The 15965-nt window shown below is 37.4% G+C and overlaps 1 protein-coding gene across 2 annotated transcripts in view; it reads right to left on the reverse strand.

Moving 5' to 3' along the window:
- AFG1L (AFG1 like ATPase) overlaps positions 1-15965 on the reverse strand; it is a 58590-nt gene that overhangs the window by 13746 nt on the left and 28879 nt on the right. For both annotated transcript variants that reach the window (XM_080615210.1, XM_080615209.1), the window contains exons 8-10: positions 7078-7160; positions 4145-4215; positions 3788-3888 (exon numbers count right to left, since the gene is read on the reverse strand). In XM_080615210.1, the coding sequence (XP_080471336.1) occupies positions 3788-3888; positions 4145-4215; positions 7078-7160 (255 nt within the window). The remainder of the gene's footprint in view (positions 1-3787; positions 3889-4144; positions 4216-7077; positions 7161-15965) is intronic.

The following is a 15965-nucleotide window of genomic DNA, read 5'->3' on the forward strand; positions in this document are numbered from 1 at the left end:
AACCCCTTATATTCCTGCCATGAAAAAATTTGATGCTAACACATGAAACAAGAAACAAAAGACTACAGTACCATAAAGGCACCAACTCTATCTCCCAGGGTCTTCAGGTACTAATTACAAAAGCAGCTATTCTGAAAATTCTACTTAAAGCTAGGAGACATTTCAAATGGTATAAAGTTACCAACTGCTGATTTGCTATTTCCCTCTACTATGTATTGGCTGACACTTCATGAAATCACGTGATACCGAAGTGGAAATTGTTTTACTACTTCCCTTTAAAACAGAATTTCATTTCAATGGAAACATCACCATATCAATACTCCCTCTTCACTTAACAAGTCTTATGGCCAAGCAGACATGATATTTGCCCCTGACCTTTAGTTTCTCCAATTTCCCTACACTTCATAACTAGTTGCCTTACATTCTATGTTATTTGATTCTGTTTCGACAATGACACGGGATATAATTTTACTATCATCTTCAAAAAGTCCTTCTTGTTCTTGTTTGTTATTGTTGTTTACACTTCCCTTTCCAGTTAGTTTTGGTCATACTTCCCTTTTGCTTTTGAAAATTACTCTTCCTGAACACTTAAATATGTAGTTTCACTGTTTGGAAGTATCTTCTGGTTACACTGAATGTTAGAATATTATGGAGTAGATTGTCCCTACACAATACAAATTTCCAGCTGAATTCATCACTAAGCTCCCATAAAGCTGCTCAAACCAAATGATCTTGTACTGGATGTAGCACATTTTATACTAGAAAATTATCATTTGCAAATTTCAGACTAATTACATTTCACCATTTCCTGCATATCATCTAGTGCACAAGCTTCCCATACAGTGGTATTTTTTCACATGCCTTTTATAGTCAAGTGCTCAAGAAGCAATGCACCTCATTCTCCATTTGCAACAGACCCCTATGAGTACTACCCTCTTGGGTTTGTTAATTAGTGGACTGATTGATATGTATTCAAGATCCTCATACTAATTAACTTTAAGTCAGGTACCAGTGTCTTTAATGTTCCACACTGTCCTCCACTTCGTTTAAGCCACTCTGTCCGTAAGTAGGCTGTAAGCACTGATTCCACATTATCATTAATTGTCCCTTGAGGTTTCAGTAATTATCAATTATATGTCATTTTTCCCCCTTGAGAATTTCACATCTATCATGCTTGTCACCAGGACTTATCACTGATAAAAAGCCAACTGCAAATCTTGTTTTCGATTCTGTTGTAAGTTTAATTGGCTTCCACAACACTAAATTGCATTTATCTGCCTAGGATACTTCGCTTGGACTGACAATTAAGCCCCTTCCTGGTTGCTGCAGGCAGATTCCCTGCCCCATGTCTCTTCATACAACCTGTCTTCCCATGGGACTTTGTCCTCATGTCCTGCACAAAGAAGCCTGCAGATTCACTCTAGCCAAATCCAACAAATTCCTCTCCAGTATTTTCTTTTATGGATCTTCCTTTTCATTACATCTTTCTCAGTCTCCTAGTTTCCTTTTTCCTAATAGCTTCACTTATGATACCTGTTAACTTTATCATTTGCACCATAAGCAGTACTAAATACCGACAGATTTATGCTTTACTCCTCTACGAATAGTTCCCACTACTAGCCAGCTTACTTGCATATATATCAATGACTTTATACCCTGTCTCGTTGAATGTCAACCTGACTTTTTTTTGGCTACAAACCACCAGGGCACTCTTCTGGATGCTACCTATTTCTTCTGTGGTATCCGTGGGAATGACTTTCCATTCTGACTGCTAAAATGATATTTCATGTACAAAATTTTCCATTGAGAAGCTAAAAGATTTATTGAAAAAAATGAACATGGTTTTGTGGTTTGACAACTGAACTTTTGCCTTTTAGCACTTTTTAATAGCAATGGGGGAGGGCAAATGGAGCAACAGGCAGGAAAGGTCTCAAAAGCAGCTTATACCAACGGAATTTTTTTACTCTTGCTATGAAGTGCTATAAAAGTTTATATTAACGAAAAAAAGTCATATTAGAAGCAACTCAAGCCATTCATCCAAACATAATGGATGATTCTGAAGTTCATGACTATACTGCTCTACCAATGAAGTGAGTACAGTGATACCACATTACCAACACACTAGTGTAATATTTATGAATTAAGAGTGGTGAGGCACTGGCACAGGTTGCCCAGAGAAGCTGTGGCTGCCCCATCCCTGGCAGTGTTCAAGGCCAGGTTGGATGGGGCTTTGAGGAACCTGGTCTAGTGGAAGGTGTCCCTGCCCATGGCAGGGGGCTTGGAACTGGATGATCTTTAAGGTCCCTTTCAACCCAAACCAGTCTATGGCTCTCGAAAGGTACGTCAGTGAACCAAAGAGAAAAATAATGGCAAAATAAGTAATTGTATATAACAATTAAAGGTAGAGAGAAATGGAAACATACACAAAGAAAATAAGCAATGACTGAGGAATTTGTTAAAGAAAAACATTTACTGTCTGCCATGTTGTTTTAGGTTTAAGCATGTTGTTATCCTATTAGACTATCATAACACATATGCAGAAGCTATCTGAATTGAAACATGACTTCCCAAGTCCTGGGGTAATCAACGTAAGAACAATACTGTGAAATGATATTTGACATTTCATAGGGATTCTCTTTATTTGTTCTAAGTGCAAGCCAACCATCTCAGCTCCTTATGCCAAGATAAGGGTCTGAAACCCACATAATTCTTCAACAGGTCAGAACTTTCAGACCCAAAGTAGTGACCGCTACCATGTGAGATACTGGAGCACTTCTCCTTAGAAGCAACTTATCATCTCATTTAAGTACATAAGGCATTTACTGGGCTAAAGAATTTTACAAGTGTTTGCTGACAGCATAGTTTCCTGATAAATTAAGAGGCACAATGAAGAGGTCATCTCAAAACTTTTAGTGAAAAGCAAGCTGTTCTACCAGTGACATACCTCAATTCTCACAAACGGCTAACTGGCTTTGTCTGAAACTAAAACCCAACAAAGTCTAAAACCTACAGTCCGAAATGCAACCAGTGAAATTTCTGTCCAAATAGTTATCAACTACATAGCTACAAGTAAGTGAAAATGTAATGTTATAAACAAAAAGCTGGTCAGCATCCTGAATCAAAGGTGCTACTGGCCTAGTTTAGGGTTGTGATCATTATACACTAACTTCAGGTGTCTGCAGAGAGGTCACTGAAGTCAAATGTAACTTCTGGAGGACTGTCTTCAAACCCACTGGAGGTCAATACGCAAAGAGAGCTTTTCAAGAATCACACCCCACACATTTTGCAGAGAATTTCACAGGATTTAGCAAGATTTGGCAAATTCTGAGAAGGCCTGGGACTAAACAGCCCTTGTACAGCTACTCACAACTAAGGCATGCAACAGCTTCACTCTCGTGGTGCCAGGATAACTACTCCTTTGCTTGAGTATCAACTTGATCCCCAGACTTTAAAAACAGTGTCTGAATGCTATTTACATACTGATATGTTTTAACTACTAATATTCCAGCAATGATGTTAGCCCAGGCATGTACTGTACTAGGATTTTTGAAAACAATCTCTGATACACTTAAAAGTGAATTTACTGTATCATTAAAAACTATTGTTCTTTTGGGGAATTCTTCCCACCCACCCTGTTAAATTCAAATTCCTTGTGCCAAATTAAAAAAAGCCCTTTTTGTTTAGTACACCTTGGGAAAACAGCAAGTTTGTGTGTTTCAGATTACTGTTTTTGTAAAACTGTGAAAAGTCTGAGCATTTACTGATCTAGATTTGACTGTGTACTCACTCTGTCACACAGCTCTTCAAACGTGAAGTCTGCAATGGTTCCACATGCTTTATTCAGCCTCAGCTCTCTGCCTTGCACTTTTAGAATCCTTGGTCTAGTTACTATGGGAACATGAACAAAGACTCAATCTTCTCTGGATAATTACTATAAAATTCATCTCTTACAGATAGGAAATGCATAGCTTCATGAATAATAGCACATGATTCAACACATAAATTAGACAAAATGCTGATACAATGACTGCCACTTGAGTGTGGCATCAACCCATATACAGCAATGGAACTTATTAATTGGTCAGTGGAGATTGGGCATTGTGTTCTAAATGTATTCTCTTTCAAGAGAAATTAACTTACGTACAATCATTTTGTTTCTGAGCCAGCTCATCAAACAACTTATCCATGACAGCCTCCACATCAGCTTCACTTGTGCTACAGTGAAAAGAATAATAGAATATGAAATTAATAACACTTGAAGCCAACATCAAACAGCTGCCTGAGCCTGCTTAGCTTTTTGCCCATAAAAAAAAAGAACAGGATGTTATGCTCTAAATACAAACATTAGATTTAGAATACACTTAAAAGTAGAGAATATTAACTCTCAGGTAGATGATTCTGCCTTATTTGCATACACTGAAAGACTCCTGTGTTTTGAGCTGTTTCCAGTAATGAGGCAATACAGGCAGAGCAGATCCATTAACACTATGTGTACACAATGAGAAAAAAGGCTTCTGGTTCTATCCTGCATGCAAAATAAGAGCAAATAGACAAGGCAAGGCAGTCAAGCACCTAAAGAAGTGTCCTTTGAAATTTCTGAGAGGGGACTTTATGAAATTAAATGTTGGAGCAGCTTTTTTGTCTTTTTTTTTTTTTTGGGGGGGGGGATGGGGGAGAATCAAGTCAACTGATTGTATTGACCAAACCATTTGTAAAATTAAACTATGAAATGCAGAAGGCCACCATGATCTCTGCATCAGTAAATTTATCAGTTTCCCCTCTCTGTCTCCAATACTGTTTAGAAAAAAATCAACCCCAGATGGTGAAAACACAAAATACCTGTGCTGACAGCTCAGTTAAAAAGTTTATAGTCATCTTCTGCTTGCCATAAAAATTAGAAATCAGTCTGATCAGGGAGTATTTTTGCTCACTGAATGGGTTAGAGGGCCAATCTTTCTGTGGTTCTGTGGTATCTATCATTTGTAATGATAATATCTATCATTTTTAAAGATAGATAGATAGATAGACAGACAGACAGACAGACAGATGGATGCATGCTGTGGTAGATAATGAACTAGAAGTAGGATGTATAATGCTTCAATGAAGTTTGTATAATTGTCAAGAAAGTTTGTTTTGAAAATAGGCACCGGAGACTAAGATCAAGGAAGTTGCTTTCATCAGGAATCTTGTAATTGTGTTACATTGATTGCTTTCAGATGAGTATGAAGCAGCTTAAAGCAAACCTCAGCTGCATATTTTAAATGAAAGACTACAAAAACTATAAAAGCATCAAGAGGATTTAAAAAACCCCACAAAACCGATGATGATACTGTGACCACTAACAGAAGAATGTAAACACGTTGGACAAGAACACTTTCTTTTGGGGGCAATACTGCTAACTAAATTTCAATAATCTGTGGCAAAATACTGTATAGTATGTAATTTTAAAACAAACAGAAAAATCCCCATATACTAAGCTAATTTTGCAGCGTTTAAAGCTCCAGTTAACAAGTTTGAATAGAAGAATAAGATTCCACAGAAAAAGAAAGGCTGATGAAACAAGGAATTTTAAATACTTTTTTTCCACTCCTTCTTAATGATTTACACAAGTTGTAGAGATAACCAACTATCATGAGAGAACACAAGGTAGACTTATCACAGATCTCTGCCATTCACTTGATCACAAGTTTTACAGTAGAACACCATGAAATAATCTGCCTGGGTACTAATCCTGTGACTTCTTCACATTTCTTCTCCTCAGAGAGCTGATGCCATAGGCACCATGTTTAGCATACTACCTGTTAGAAACCATGTACACGCTCTTTGTTTCTTTAAAGTATGGACAATGAGAAAAGAATATGGTAGGCGCTCTCCACAATTACCAAAAGCGAGTCACACAGTGCAAGGGGCACAATAAGCAGAGCCGTAAGAGGAGACAGCTATGTAGATGTCAGAACAAGAGCCACGATGAGCAATGCTGAGATAAGTGGCAGCTTCAAATAGTACTTCTGAACAGACACCACAAAACTTAAAGAAAGCGAAGCCGGGTAAGAATACGGAACGAGAGTTACTTTTCTTTAATTCATACAGTCACACACAGAACCTGCACTGGACCCATTTTTAATACATGAGATTCCATCATTTCCTTCCAGAAGCAGAAAGAGTTACCTGTTGCAATTCTACTAAGCAGTACTTCTTCATCCAGACAAACTACAACTTCTAATTTTATTATGAAGTGATATGGATGTACTTCGTTTCAAATGCCTGGTACACATTGATGAAAATACCATACCTTTCTTAACGGAAACATGATTTTTAAATCAATCTTGTGTGTTGGGTTGAAAGATACAGTGGTTATAAATCTCATTTTAAGCTACTGTTGTCAGCCCTCCTCACATTATCATTGATTAAATAACACTTTATGAGCAAATACGAGATAGAAAAATGTCTGCAATGCAAAGGTCTCAAAGTATTTAAAAAATAGAAGAAATTAAGTTTCTATTAGGCAGATACATGCTGCAACCAGAAGCACAGATGTGAATGTACTTAAATTTATTTGCAAATATAGAACAAACTGCTGAAGAAATTTTGTCATGATGAACAGAAACAATCTGTCAAAATAGGAGAGTGTTGGGGTTTTTTAATCCACTGGAAACACCCAATATTAAATTAATCCTTGTCATTGGATTTCTATAAATACTTAATTACTTAAATACAATAAGGATGTTCTTCTATTATAGGAGAATTGTGCAATCTCTTACAAGAGGATATTCATTACTTTCTAACCATCTGTCACTTCAGTTCTCCAAACACCACACCTCCCCAAAAAAATCTAATTAGTTTTTATTCAGTCAGACATTATAAATGATGCTAGTGTGGATACTGAAAACGTAGTTTAATGAAGTTAATATCGAGGCATAATGGAAGGCGGTTTGCTGAACAAAAATGGACCAGAAGGCAAAGAAAGAAAAAGTCACACCCTGCTAATTCTACTGTTTTTCATTTCCTATTGACTAGGAAATTACTGGCTCATAAGAAGGAAAAAGAAGGTAAATACCGTATCACAAATAAACTTACAGGTAGTAAAGCTTTCCAGCAGCAGGAAGCACTCGTTTCCTGTAGTCTATTCCAGAATCAAGCTGCACTGTGCTGCAGTACTTCTACAGAGACAAAAAAAAGAAAAAAGAATAGCTTTCCTCAAGCCAAAACTGTATTTACTATTGTCTGTGTTGGAGAGAAGACACAGTGCTGTGATAAACCATCAGCAGGAATATCATCTGCAAAGCTGACTCAAGATCACAAAACTGAAGTCTCCTTTCCAATTATCAAAGCAAAGAAATAAGGTGGAAATCATTCACATACCCAAAACAAAAAAGTAACCAGCTTCAAAAGTCCAGCGGCTAGAAAATTAATACAGCTTTGGAAGCACGTGGAATGAAACAAGAATGGATATTACTCGTTCTCTCTAGACAGTGCTTTGCTGAGGTAGTGTGTAAAAATAATTATTTCCACATTAAAAACACACATTGAAAAACAGAAAATTAAAAGTTTAAGAGACCCCAATCCAATTCTAGCAACAGAGACAACTGAAACTACTTCTGTTTTATAAGCTAAAACTAATCTCATTTTATCCTTCTACTAAGATTAAAAAATTTTATGAGTCAGGCACCAAATGTATGAACCACACCAAGTCTTGCTGCAAAATGGACCAAAACACACAAGGGAATAAACAAAGCTCTATATCAAAAAGATTTTGTTTCAATTTTGTAATGTTTGAGTTGACTCAGAAAAAGTTGCTTCCCCAAATCCTGCCCCCCTTTAAACAACCTGTAAGATTCCAAGTGTGATACAGATGCTCCTGAGTAGTCACAATAATTGCTTCTGTTAGAAAACTCAAAACCACCCGTACTAAAGGATGCTTTTTTTGGGTCAAGGCCTGAGGCTGAGAGCAAAACTCTCACTAATCACAGTGGGATCAAGATTTTACACCCTCTGGCAAAGGGAATAGCTCTGCTTATCTCTTCTTGCTACTGCCACCATACACAACTTGTGGGTGTTACGTAGCTAGAAGCAAAAGATGCTATAAAAAAAAGGGAGGAAAAGTTTTAATATTTTATAAAAGATACCTCTATCAACAATTTAATTAAAACAGTAAGACTTTGGGGTTTTTTTAGGTAATTCAACACCATTAAATTTCTTTGGATTGCTAGAATCCACTAAATTACTCTGCTTCTTCACTATGAACTATTAGTTTATCTTTAATGCTTTCATTAAGTATTTCATATTCTGTCAAATTTTTCAAAGCCTCCTTGAGGACATTCAAGTAACAAAATTGGAAATGTCAAATCTCATTTATAGCAACTACGTTGCAGGCAGAAAGAAACCTTAAATTTTAGAAGAACTATCATCAGTGATTTAACGAACAATGGCCCTATTGAACAAATGCATTGCATACGACTTATAGAGTACAAATATCTGCAGGAGTGACTGATGACTCATTGCCCTGGTTTTTTTCCTTGGCTGTTACTGAAGACTCGATACCTATTTTAAACCTCCAACTTCCCTGAAAACATATACAGCTGAAGAAGGAAAGCGGAGGAAAAAGAAGTAATCTGAAAGCACAGAATCCCAGGAAAATCCATGTATCTCTAATTCCCGTTAAGTGTAAAAGCCATGCTAATCAAATCATTATCCTGGGCTAAGGCTACGGCAAACACAACAGTATTGGTACTACAATATTATTATAATCTATTCCCCTTCTTTCCGTGAAAGCTTACAAAGAAAGAGAATAACGGAGCAGAAGAAAAAAGTTCCAGAGCCATCTAATAATATGCACAAGGGAGGGAGGATGCTAAAGCTTTTCTTCAGCATCAGTCTGGCAGTCAAGGCTACAAGGAAGATTCCTGAAATTTCACAGCAGCGTTGGTGTACTTTGCTTTTCTCTGCCAGGCATCGATGCTCAGCACCTTTCCACCTAATGTTTTATTTTCCCAAAACAGTATATTAGCTCAAGTACCATCTTCTTCATGTTGGCGGGGGGGAAGGGGGGGGGGGAAGGGAGAGGGGAAATACAAGCACATTACCACTACCACTATGCAGGCTATGAGATTATTTAGATACTCAGATACTGTTTATAATTTTGGTTGTTTTGGTTTTCTCTTGGAAACAACAGGTAGGAAATTTTGCATTAATTCAGCCTCATCTTTTCTGCCTTCAGGATGGGTTTATAAGCACTGCTGGTCTCTCAGGCTGTTGCATATAGTGTGAAGAGTGAACATAGAGCTACGTATACTTAAGAGTGGGGTATGGTCATGGTAGGGCTGAAATTAAAAATAAGTGCACCTGAGCACTGTAGCCAGTGTAAATCTATTGTGCTGATATTTACAGTAGTGCTTGAAGCCCAGCTGATAATGACTGCTGAGTTGAGCAGACACACACAGACCAATACTATGCTATATTATGCAGGTCACTGCAGCTTGCTGAAATACAAATCAGCGCTTTGTGATATAGTATTTTAGTGTATTTGTGTCCTGCTTACAAACTCATCACTCCTTAAATGCTCTGACAGTCTTTATGACTCCATGATTTAACATCACATCAAACGAGTTTTGGAGGTAAGGACTATAGACGTGAATACTACCACAATAGCTATGAAGTAGTTGCATTTATTCTGCCTTCCTTCCCTTTTCTACTTCTTCAAAGTAATTAATATTATTGCTATTCAGAAAAAAATTGCTGTCACTAATGGACACTAATGAAGAAGAGTTTGTGTGCTCCGAAGCTTATGTTTTGAGGCCCTTTTAAAGTTACAAACAGCTGCCTAAACTAATGATATTTCTTTTTCCTATAAACCTTGTCTTCAAGGTCTAATGCACCACTATTGATTCTAATGTGATACCACATTACGTAGTTTATTTTTAAAGTATCTGTCGGATATTCTGGGCTTTAAGACCTTTCAGCAAGAGAGGCAATAGCAGCATCCTGTTCAGAAGTATATAAAATGCAGTTATTACAGTCCTACTAAGTTTTTGCTTCCTTAGGAGGCGAAAGTCAACTGAACCAAACATAAACAAAATGGAAAGCTAGAATTCTGATATACAGCAGTTTTCTCCGACACACAATATATGCATAGAAGTAGAGGCCAGTTAATGGGAATAGAGAGATACTTAGGCCTTTGGAAAACATTTGGCATTTTACTATCCTGCTCCTTGGATGTTCCAAATTAATTTCTAGTTTAGTTTGGGTCTGAGGGGGCTTTTTTTGGCTTAATTCTGCCCTATCTTTCAAATACAGCCATCTCATATTTTTCAAACCAGCACACTCCATCAAATTCTGATTTGTATTTACTTCGAATCTCTAGCACATTTTTCATCCACTACCGTCTCAAGAACCACTGACTTAGACCTCAAAGCATTGTGTAAATATATATAAAATGGACGGCCCTGCCATTAAAACAAAACATTATAATCTGTGTAGCAACATGCTCCCAGAAAACATTCCTTCAAAACGTGATTGCTATTGTCAGATTATAAGCTTTGTAGGGTAGGAACAACCTTCTCCTTATGTGAATATATGATAAAGTACACATCTATAGGTGCTACTGGAAAACAGTGTAACAAAAAAAAAATAAATCAAACAGAAGTGTGAGTAAAGAAACCAATCATTAAATGATAATGTGGAAATAATGGCAACAAACCGGCATACAAACACGCACTGGGGTGGGCAATGCTATTTACACAAACTGAGCTCTACACAGTGCAGAACAGAAAGGGTGTGATAGCAGTACCAGTGAACTGAAGGGCAGTAATGGGAGGACTGCTTGCACTGGCAGGCAATAACAGGCATTAAGAATGTACTGCTGGAGACGGTTCTAAAGGAGGATTCAGCACACGGTCACCTTTACTCAAAGCCAGAGTCAGAAAGGTCACACAGAAGCTATGTGCTAAGCAGAGATCCAAAAGCTTTTCCTTTTGGGGTTTCCTTTGTCGACAAGGGTATCCACCACAGTTCTTTGTTTCTACACACAGAAACATTCACTTATCCACTTCACAGGAATGCAGAGGGCAAAACGTTCAAAATTGTAAATTTTTTTTCAAGATAAATTAAATATTAAAAAGACATCATATAATCAGAATGTTTAACAGAAGAAAATAAAGCACACCAAAATATTGCAAACATCCAAGCTAACCACTTAAAGTAGATTTACAAAAATGAAAACCAGATACATGGTTGCACAGCATGGAAAAAACAAATACTGCTCACAACTGCAAGAATGAAATACTGAGCACCAGAGAGGGTGCGTATGCGACCACAAATCTTCTTGCCCCTTCACAGGTGTCAGAGATATTATATATACTCCTGCATCATGGAACTAGAAAATCAATGCTATCATTTTCAAACCCTGCAAGTTCAGGGAGGGGGAGGCTTCTCTTCTTTTTACTCTTCAAATTTTTTCAGCATGGGGAAAAGCCCTACTAAGATTACATGTAGGAATTCTAGTTCTCTCTCCATCTGTGGACTAACTTCTCCAGCACTGAACTGATTAAACCCTACAAATGTGATTGCATCCTCACACTAATCACCACCACGGAATCCTAATCAACAGCCAAAGAACTAACTGGAGTGCTCAGATTGTTAGTACTTAATTGTCAAAGCCATGACTGTAAGTATTGGTTTCCGTTTCTTAAGATGGAATTTTAAACTTTCAAATTTCATTTACTTGGGCTATACTTCTCCTTTTCTTTTGAAATAAATACTTAAAATTGAAGCTACAGTTAGTTGAGTCTGTTCTGTGGAATCATCTACAGTTTCCAACAGATTTTCTATTCTATTGAGATATTTCAAGTCTGACTTAGCCTATTCAATTCAAATGCATAAAATTAATTAGTCATACAATTTATTTTGAAGTCATTTATGTATTTATGTATACAAAGAACAAATACAATTACAGAATTGAAAACGCAATTAGTAAGTTAAAAATACAGCATGATCATGCACTCATTTCCACTGAAGTGGCATAAAAACTTTTTATTCCAGAAGGAAAAAAGACAAAGCCTCAAGGCTCAACTCTACACAGAACACCTAAAACAACAACCTTCAGATAGAATAGATAAAATTAAACTCTCAGTATACCTGCAGTAGAAAGTTATTTAATACAGACCAGTATACATTTTTGTTCCTGTAAGCCCCCCTCATATTCCTTTGTTGCTGCAATCAAGAATGGTAGCTATTAAAATGTTTAGCTGCTCAAGGAATCAGAGACATCAGGATAGATCGTTAAATAGAGGAACAGAGGTTCAAGGAAATTTCAAAAGGCAGTCAAGGTTAACTGGATAACCTGCAATTTCTCAAGATGTGTGTTTCCCATGTGTCACAAAAAACCCTGAAATGCTAATATATGGCCTTGTAGTCCACATTAAACACTGTGCTAAATACCATGTGTCCCTGTAAGCTCAAATATTGTGATCAACTCACAACCTTGGATAATGCAGGTGAGTAGATATTTCTTAACCTTATTGAAGACCATCGTAAGTCAACCAAATTGTCATTCTCTGCTATGAATTTTAATGGCATTAAAAAATCATTCAAATTCAAAATCATTCAAAAATTCAAAAAAACCTCATTCAAATCAGAAAGTCAGCCCGTAGGATCACACAAACCCAACCTGATCACCTCCAGAGAAGATGTAGGGGAAGAGAGATGGGAAAGTGCTTCACCTTGGTATGATCATTACCTTAATTCCCACACCTGCTGAGTTTCCTCAGCCCTTCACACTCGGGCCAAACCAGACACCTGCAAATGCAGCTGTAGCACTGCATCTGCAGTACCAAATGCACTTTCCATTCAAATAAAATTAGTCCTATCCCCAGGCATGCAAAACTGCACAATTAATACTCTTGGCCTCTGGTGTAGTTCTTAATGAGCACATTACAACACCTACTATTAATAATAAAACCATGCCTGACTGAGAAGTGCAACTTCTAACCACTCTTTCTGAGCAAAAGGAATCAATTTCCACAGAGGTATCATCTTCCCTTTTCAAATACATCCTCAGCATCTTTGTATTAGTGTATAACCAAAAAAAAAGAAAAAAATCACATGCACACACACCCCTAAATATCACCGCACACCTGTCCTGCTGGTCTGGCCTCCATTAACATGGCACAGGATCAATAAAATCAGAAAATAATGAGATTGTTCATTGGCAATCACCCTTCTCATACATATCCAGCTTAAGAGGAAAAATTCTCTTGCATCACACAACATGCAGACAGGTGGCAAGAGCTCTCCACCAGCAAGCAACAGGGGGAGCGTTCCTCAGGTAAACAGAGCTCACTTGACATAATGATTTTTACTTTTCCTTGTTTGAGCCCATGTAGTGTTAGATTATCAACTAGAATTCTGTTTCTTCTTTCTTAAAATTCTCTCTTAAGCAATTTCAAGAAAAGGTTTCTCCATCTAAAGGATACCACTACAACTGGAGTTTTCCCAGATGATTTGTAACTGTGGCACATATAAGAATCCTCTCAAGCAAAGATGCAGTGTGCCATGAAAAAATTATTTCTGACCTACAAAGCACACCCACAGGTTTCAATTTTGCCATACTCTCAAAGTCATCAGCACGTTTCAGAACATGAAACTGGTCCAACTGGGACGCATGAGCTGCGCAGGTCTGTTTACAGCCTGCTGAGAGAGGCATACAAAGTGCAGGGTTTCCTCTTTGGTGCAGCTCTGAAAGGAGATCAACCAGATCATTAGCCATGAGTAAGCATGGTACAGGTGCAGGACCTGCAAAGGGCTGCTCCTTTTATCCACGTTTAAAATCGATCTTGTTTAAAAAATAAAAAGTAAATGGAGTCTGTAACAGTCCTAAGTTTCTGCTACACAGATCCGTGGGAGTAAGTTGTACTCAGGGGGAGGGAGAAGGAGAAAGGGAATCATCAGGTATTTCATGGTGGGTAAAAACTTGGTCCAAGCCTTGTTGGATATGCATACAGTTTTTGTCTCCCTGTTCAGATGTTGTTGTAACAGTAGACTTTAAAGAAAATGTCAATGAATCCTCATAAGCACTATACATGACCTCTGGGGTAATTAGCAATCATTCAAAAGCAACAAGACTAAAATGTTCTATTCTTTATTACTGTCAGCTCTTGTCTTGATCCGCATTTTAATAAAGATGGTTCATTGCTAAGACAGTTTCATGAATCAGTCATAATTACATTCTGACACGCAGTGAATAGTAAAGCAAAACTAAATATCGCTTCATCAACCTTTCTAACCTTTATGCAAGTATTAAGTGTAAATAATTCTTACACTATCTTACAACAGAAAATCTGCATATTTCTTAGCTTTGTACATACTCTACCCTAACTGAATTTCATGTGACCTGTACCTGAAAAAAAAACTCTTACAATCAGGCGTAATTATTTAGTCTTACATGATATTCAGTTGTTGCCTTTCACAGATCAAATCAACTTCAAGTACAAAAGGCTATCTGTTCTGCAAAATACAGCAACGCTTTAAAGGGTTAACTGATTTTTTCTACAGTCTTTCCCCCATATTCTTCCGCAATAAGGGAACAGGGGAAATTGCTACAATAGCTTTAGACACTTCATGCTTGTTCCAAATGTAAACACTTTAACAAAACAAACCCCAAAGCCCTACACAAACAAATCTTGAGGAAAACTTTCAAACTGTCATCCAAGAATCCTGCACAGTATCAGTGAAACAAATCATGCTCAGATTAACTCTGGATGACAAACATTTGATTTGTGAATTATTTTTAAGGGGACCTAGGGCACAAAGGTTTGGGAAGTGAAATATTGCCAAATATATATATTTTTTAACTAGTCGTCTTCTTACACTTGAGACAAGAACATTTAAAGTGAAGAGTTAGAGGTAAAATTCATTCAATGGAAGTTGCACAAGTTTACACTGCAGCCTTCAAAACTTTAACGACTAAGAACCCCCACTATTCTTGCTACCACAAGGAACATACGATCTATTGTGCAACTTTTCAATAACTTATTTTAATGTCTAGCTACAAATCAGCTACCCCCTAAGCAGAGGAAAAATAGACAATTAACTTGTAAAGTAATGGTGCATGAATAAAGACAGAGACTCTTAAAATGTGCTGTTGTGTGAATAGTATTTCAGATATTCAGACAAAAGTGAAAGAATTCAGGAGGTACAGATGTGGCTGTGCTGGGTAGGAGACAAATAGTCCCTCCTTCTTCTAGCCAGGGAGCAGAAGAATGGCACAGTAAACTTTCATGCAATAAGAATTACACTGAACAGCTCTCCCTGTTTCACATCACTTAGGAAAAAATCTTCCTTGCAGAACGGTAGTAATAAAAAACCAATGAAGCAAACCAAAACCAACCCACAAACCACTGCATAACATTCAGTTTTGCTAAAGAACCCATACAACTGTAACTTTCAATCTCCTAATAAACAAGCTGCAGTGCTCTGTGAAAAACAAATGCCAAGAGTTCACCCCGAATTTATAACATGGTGTTTTGTAAGCTGAGGGTCAAATTGACCCCGAATGCATGCACTTCATTGGAATTACACCCTGGATGAAGTTACTTGTCTAGATTCCTTTTTTGCTGTTGTTTTTCTTTCTAACATTTGATTTGTATTTCTCCCCCAGTATTAGCCTTTGCTCCTGCCAGAACTGTTGGCAGGCAGGGAAAGGAGGAAAAAAAAAAAAAGTAGTATTGATTTACAAAACTGGATTTCCCAGAATAAAGAAAAATGCGATTAAGATCTAAACAAAGGCTAAAGATGGCTTACGCTTAGCTCTGATGAGGTCCACTGCCTCATTACCAACTTCTGATGCATTTTGTTTCAAGGGAATCCAAAAGTCCTTGCTGTAAAGCAGGCTGGGGGGTGCAGGGTCCATTCACTCTTTCTGTATCACAACCATTATGTAAGAAGTATAAAACACTGCCTTTATGCTGCCA

The sequence above is a fragment of the Psittacula echo genome (assembly GCF_963264785.1).
Source record: "Psittacula echo genome assembly, chromosome: 4".
NCBI lineage: Eukaryota > Metazoa > Chordata > Aves > Psittaciformes > Psittacidae > Psittacula > Psittacula echo.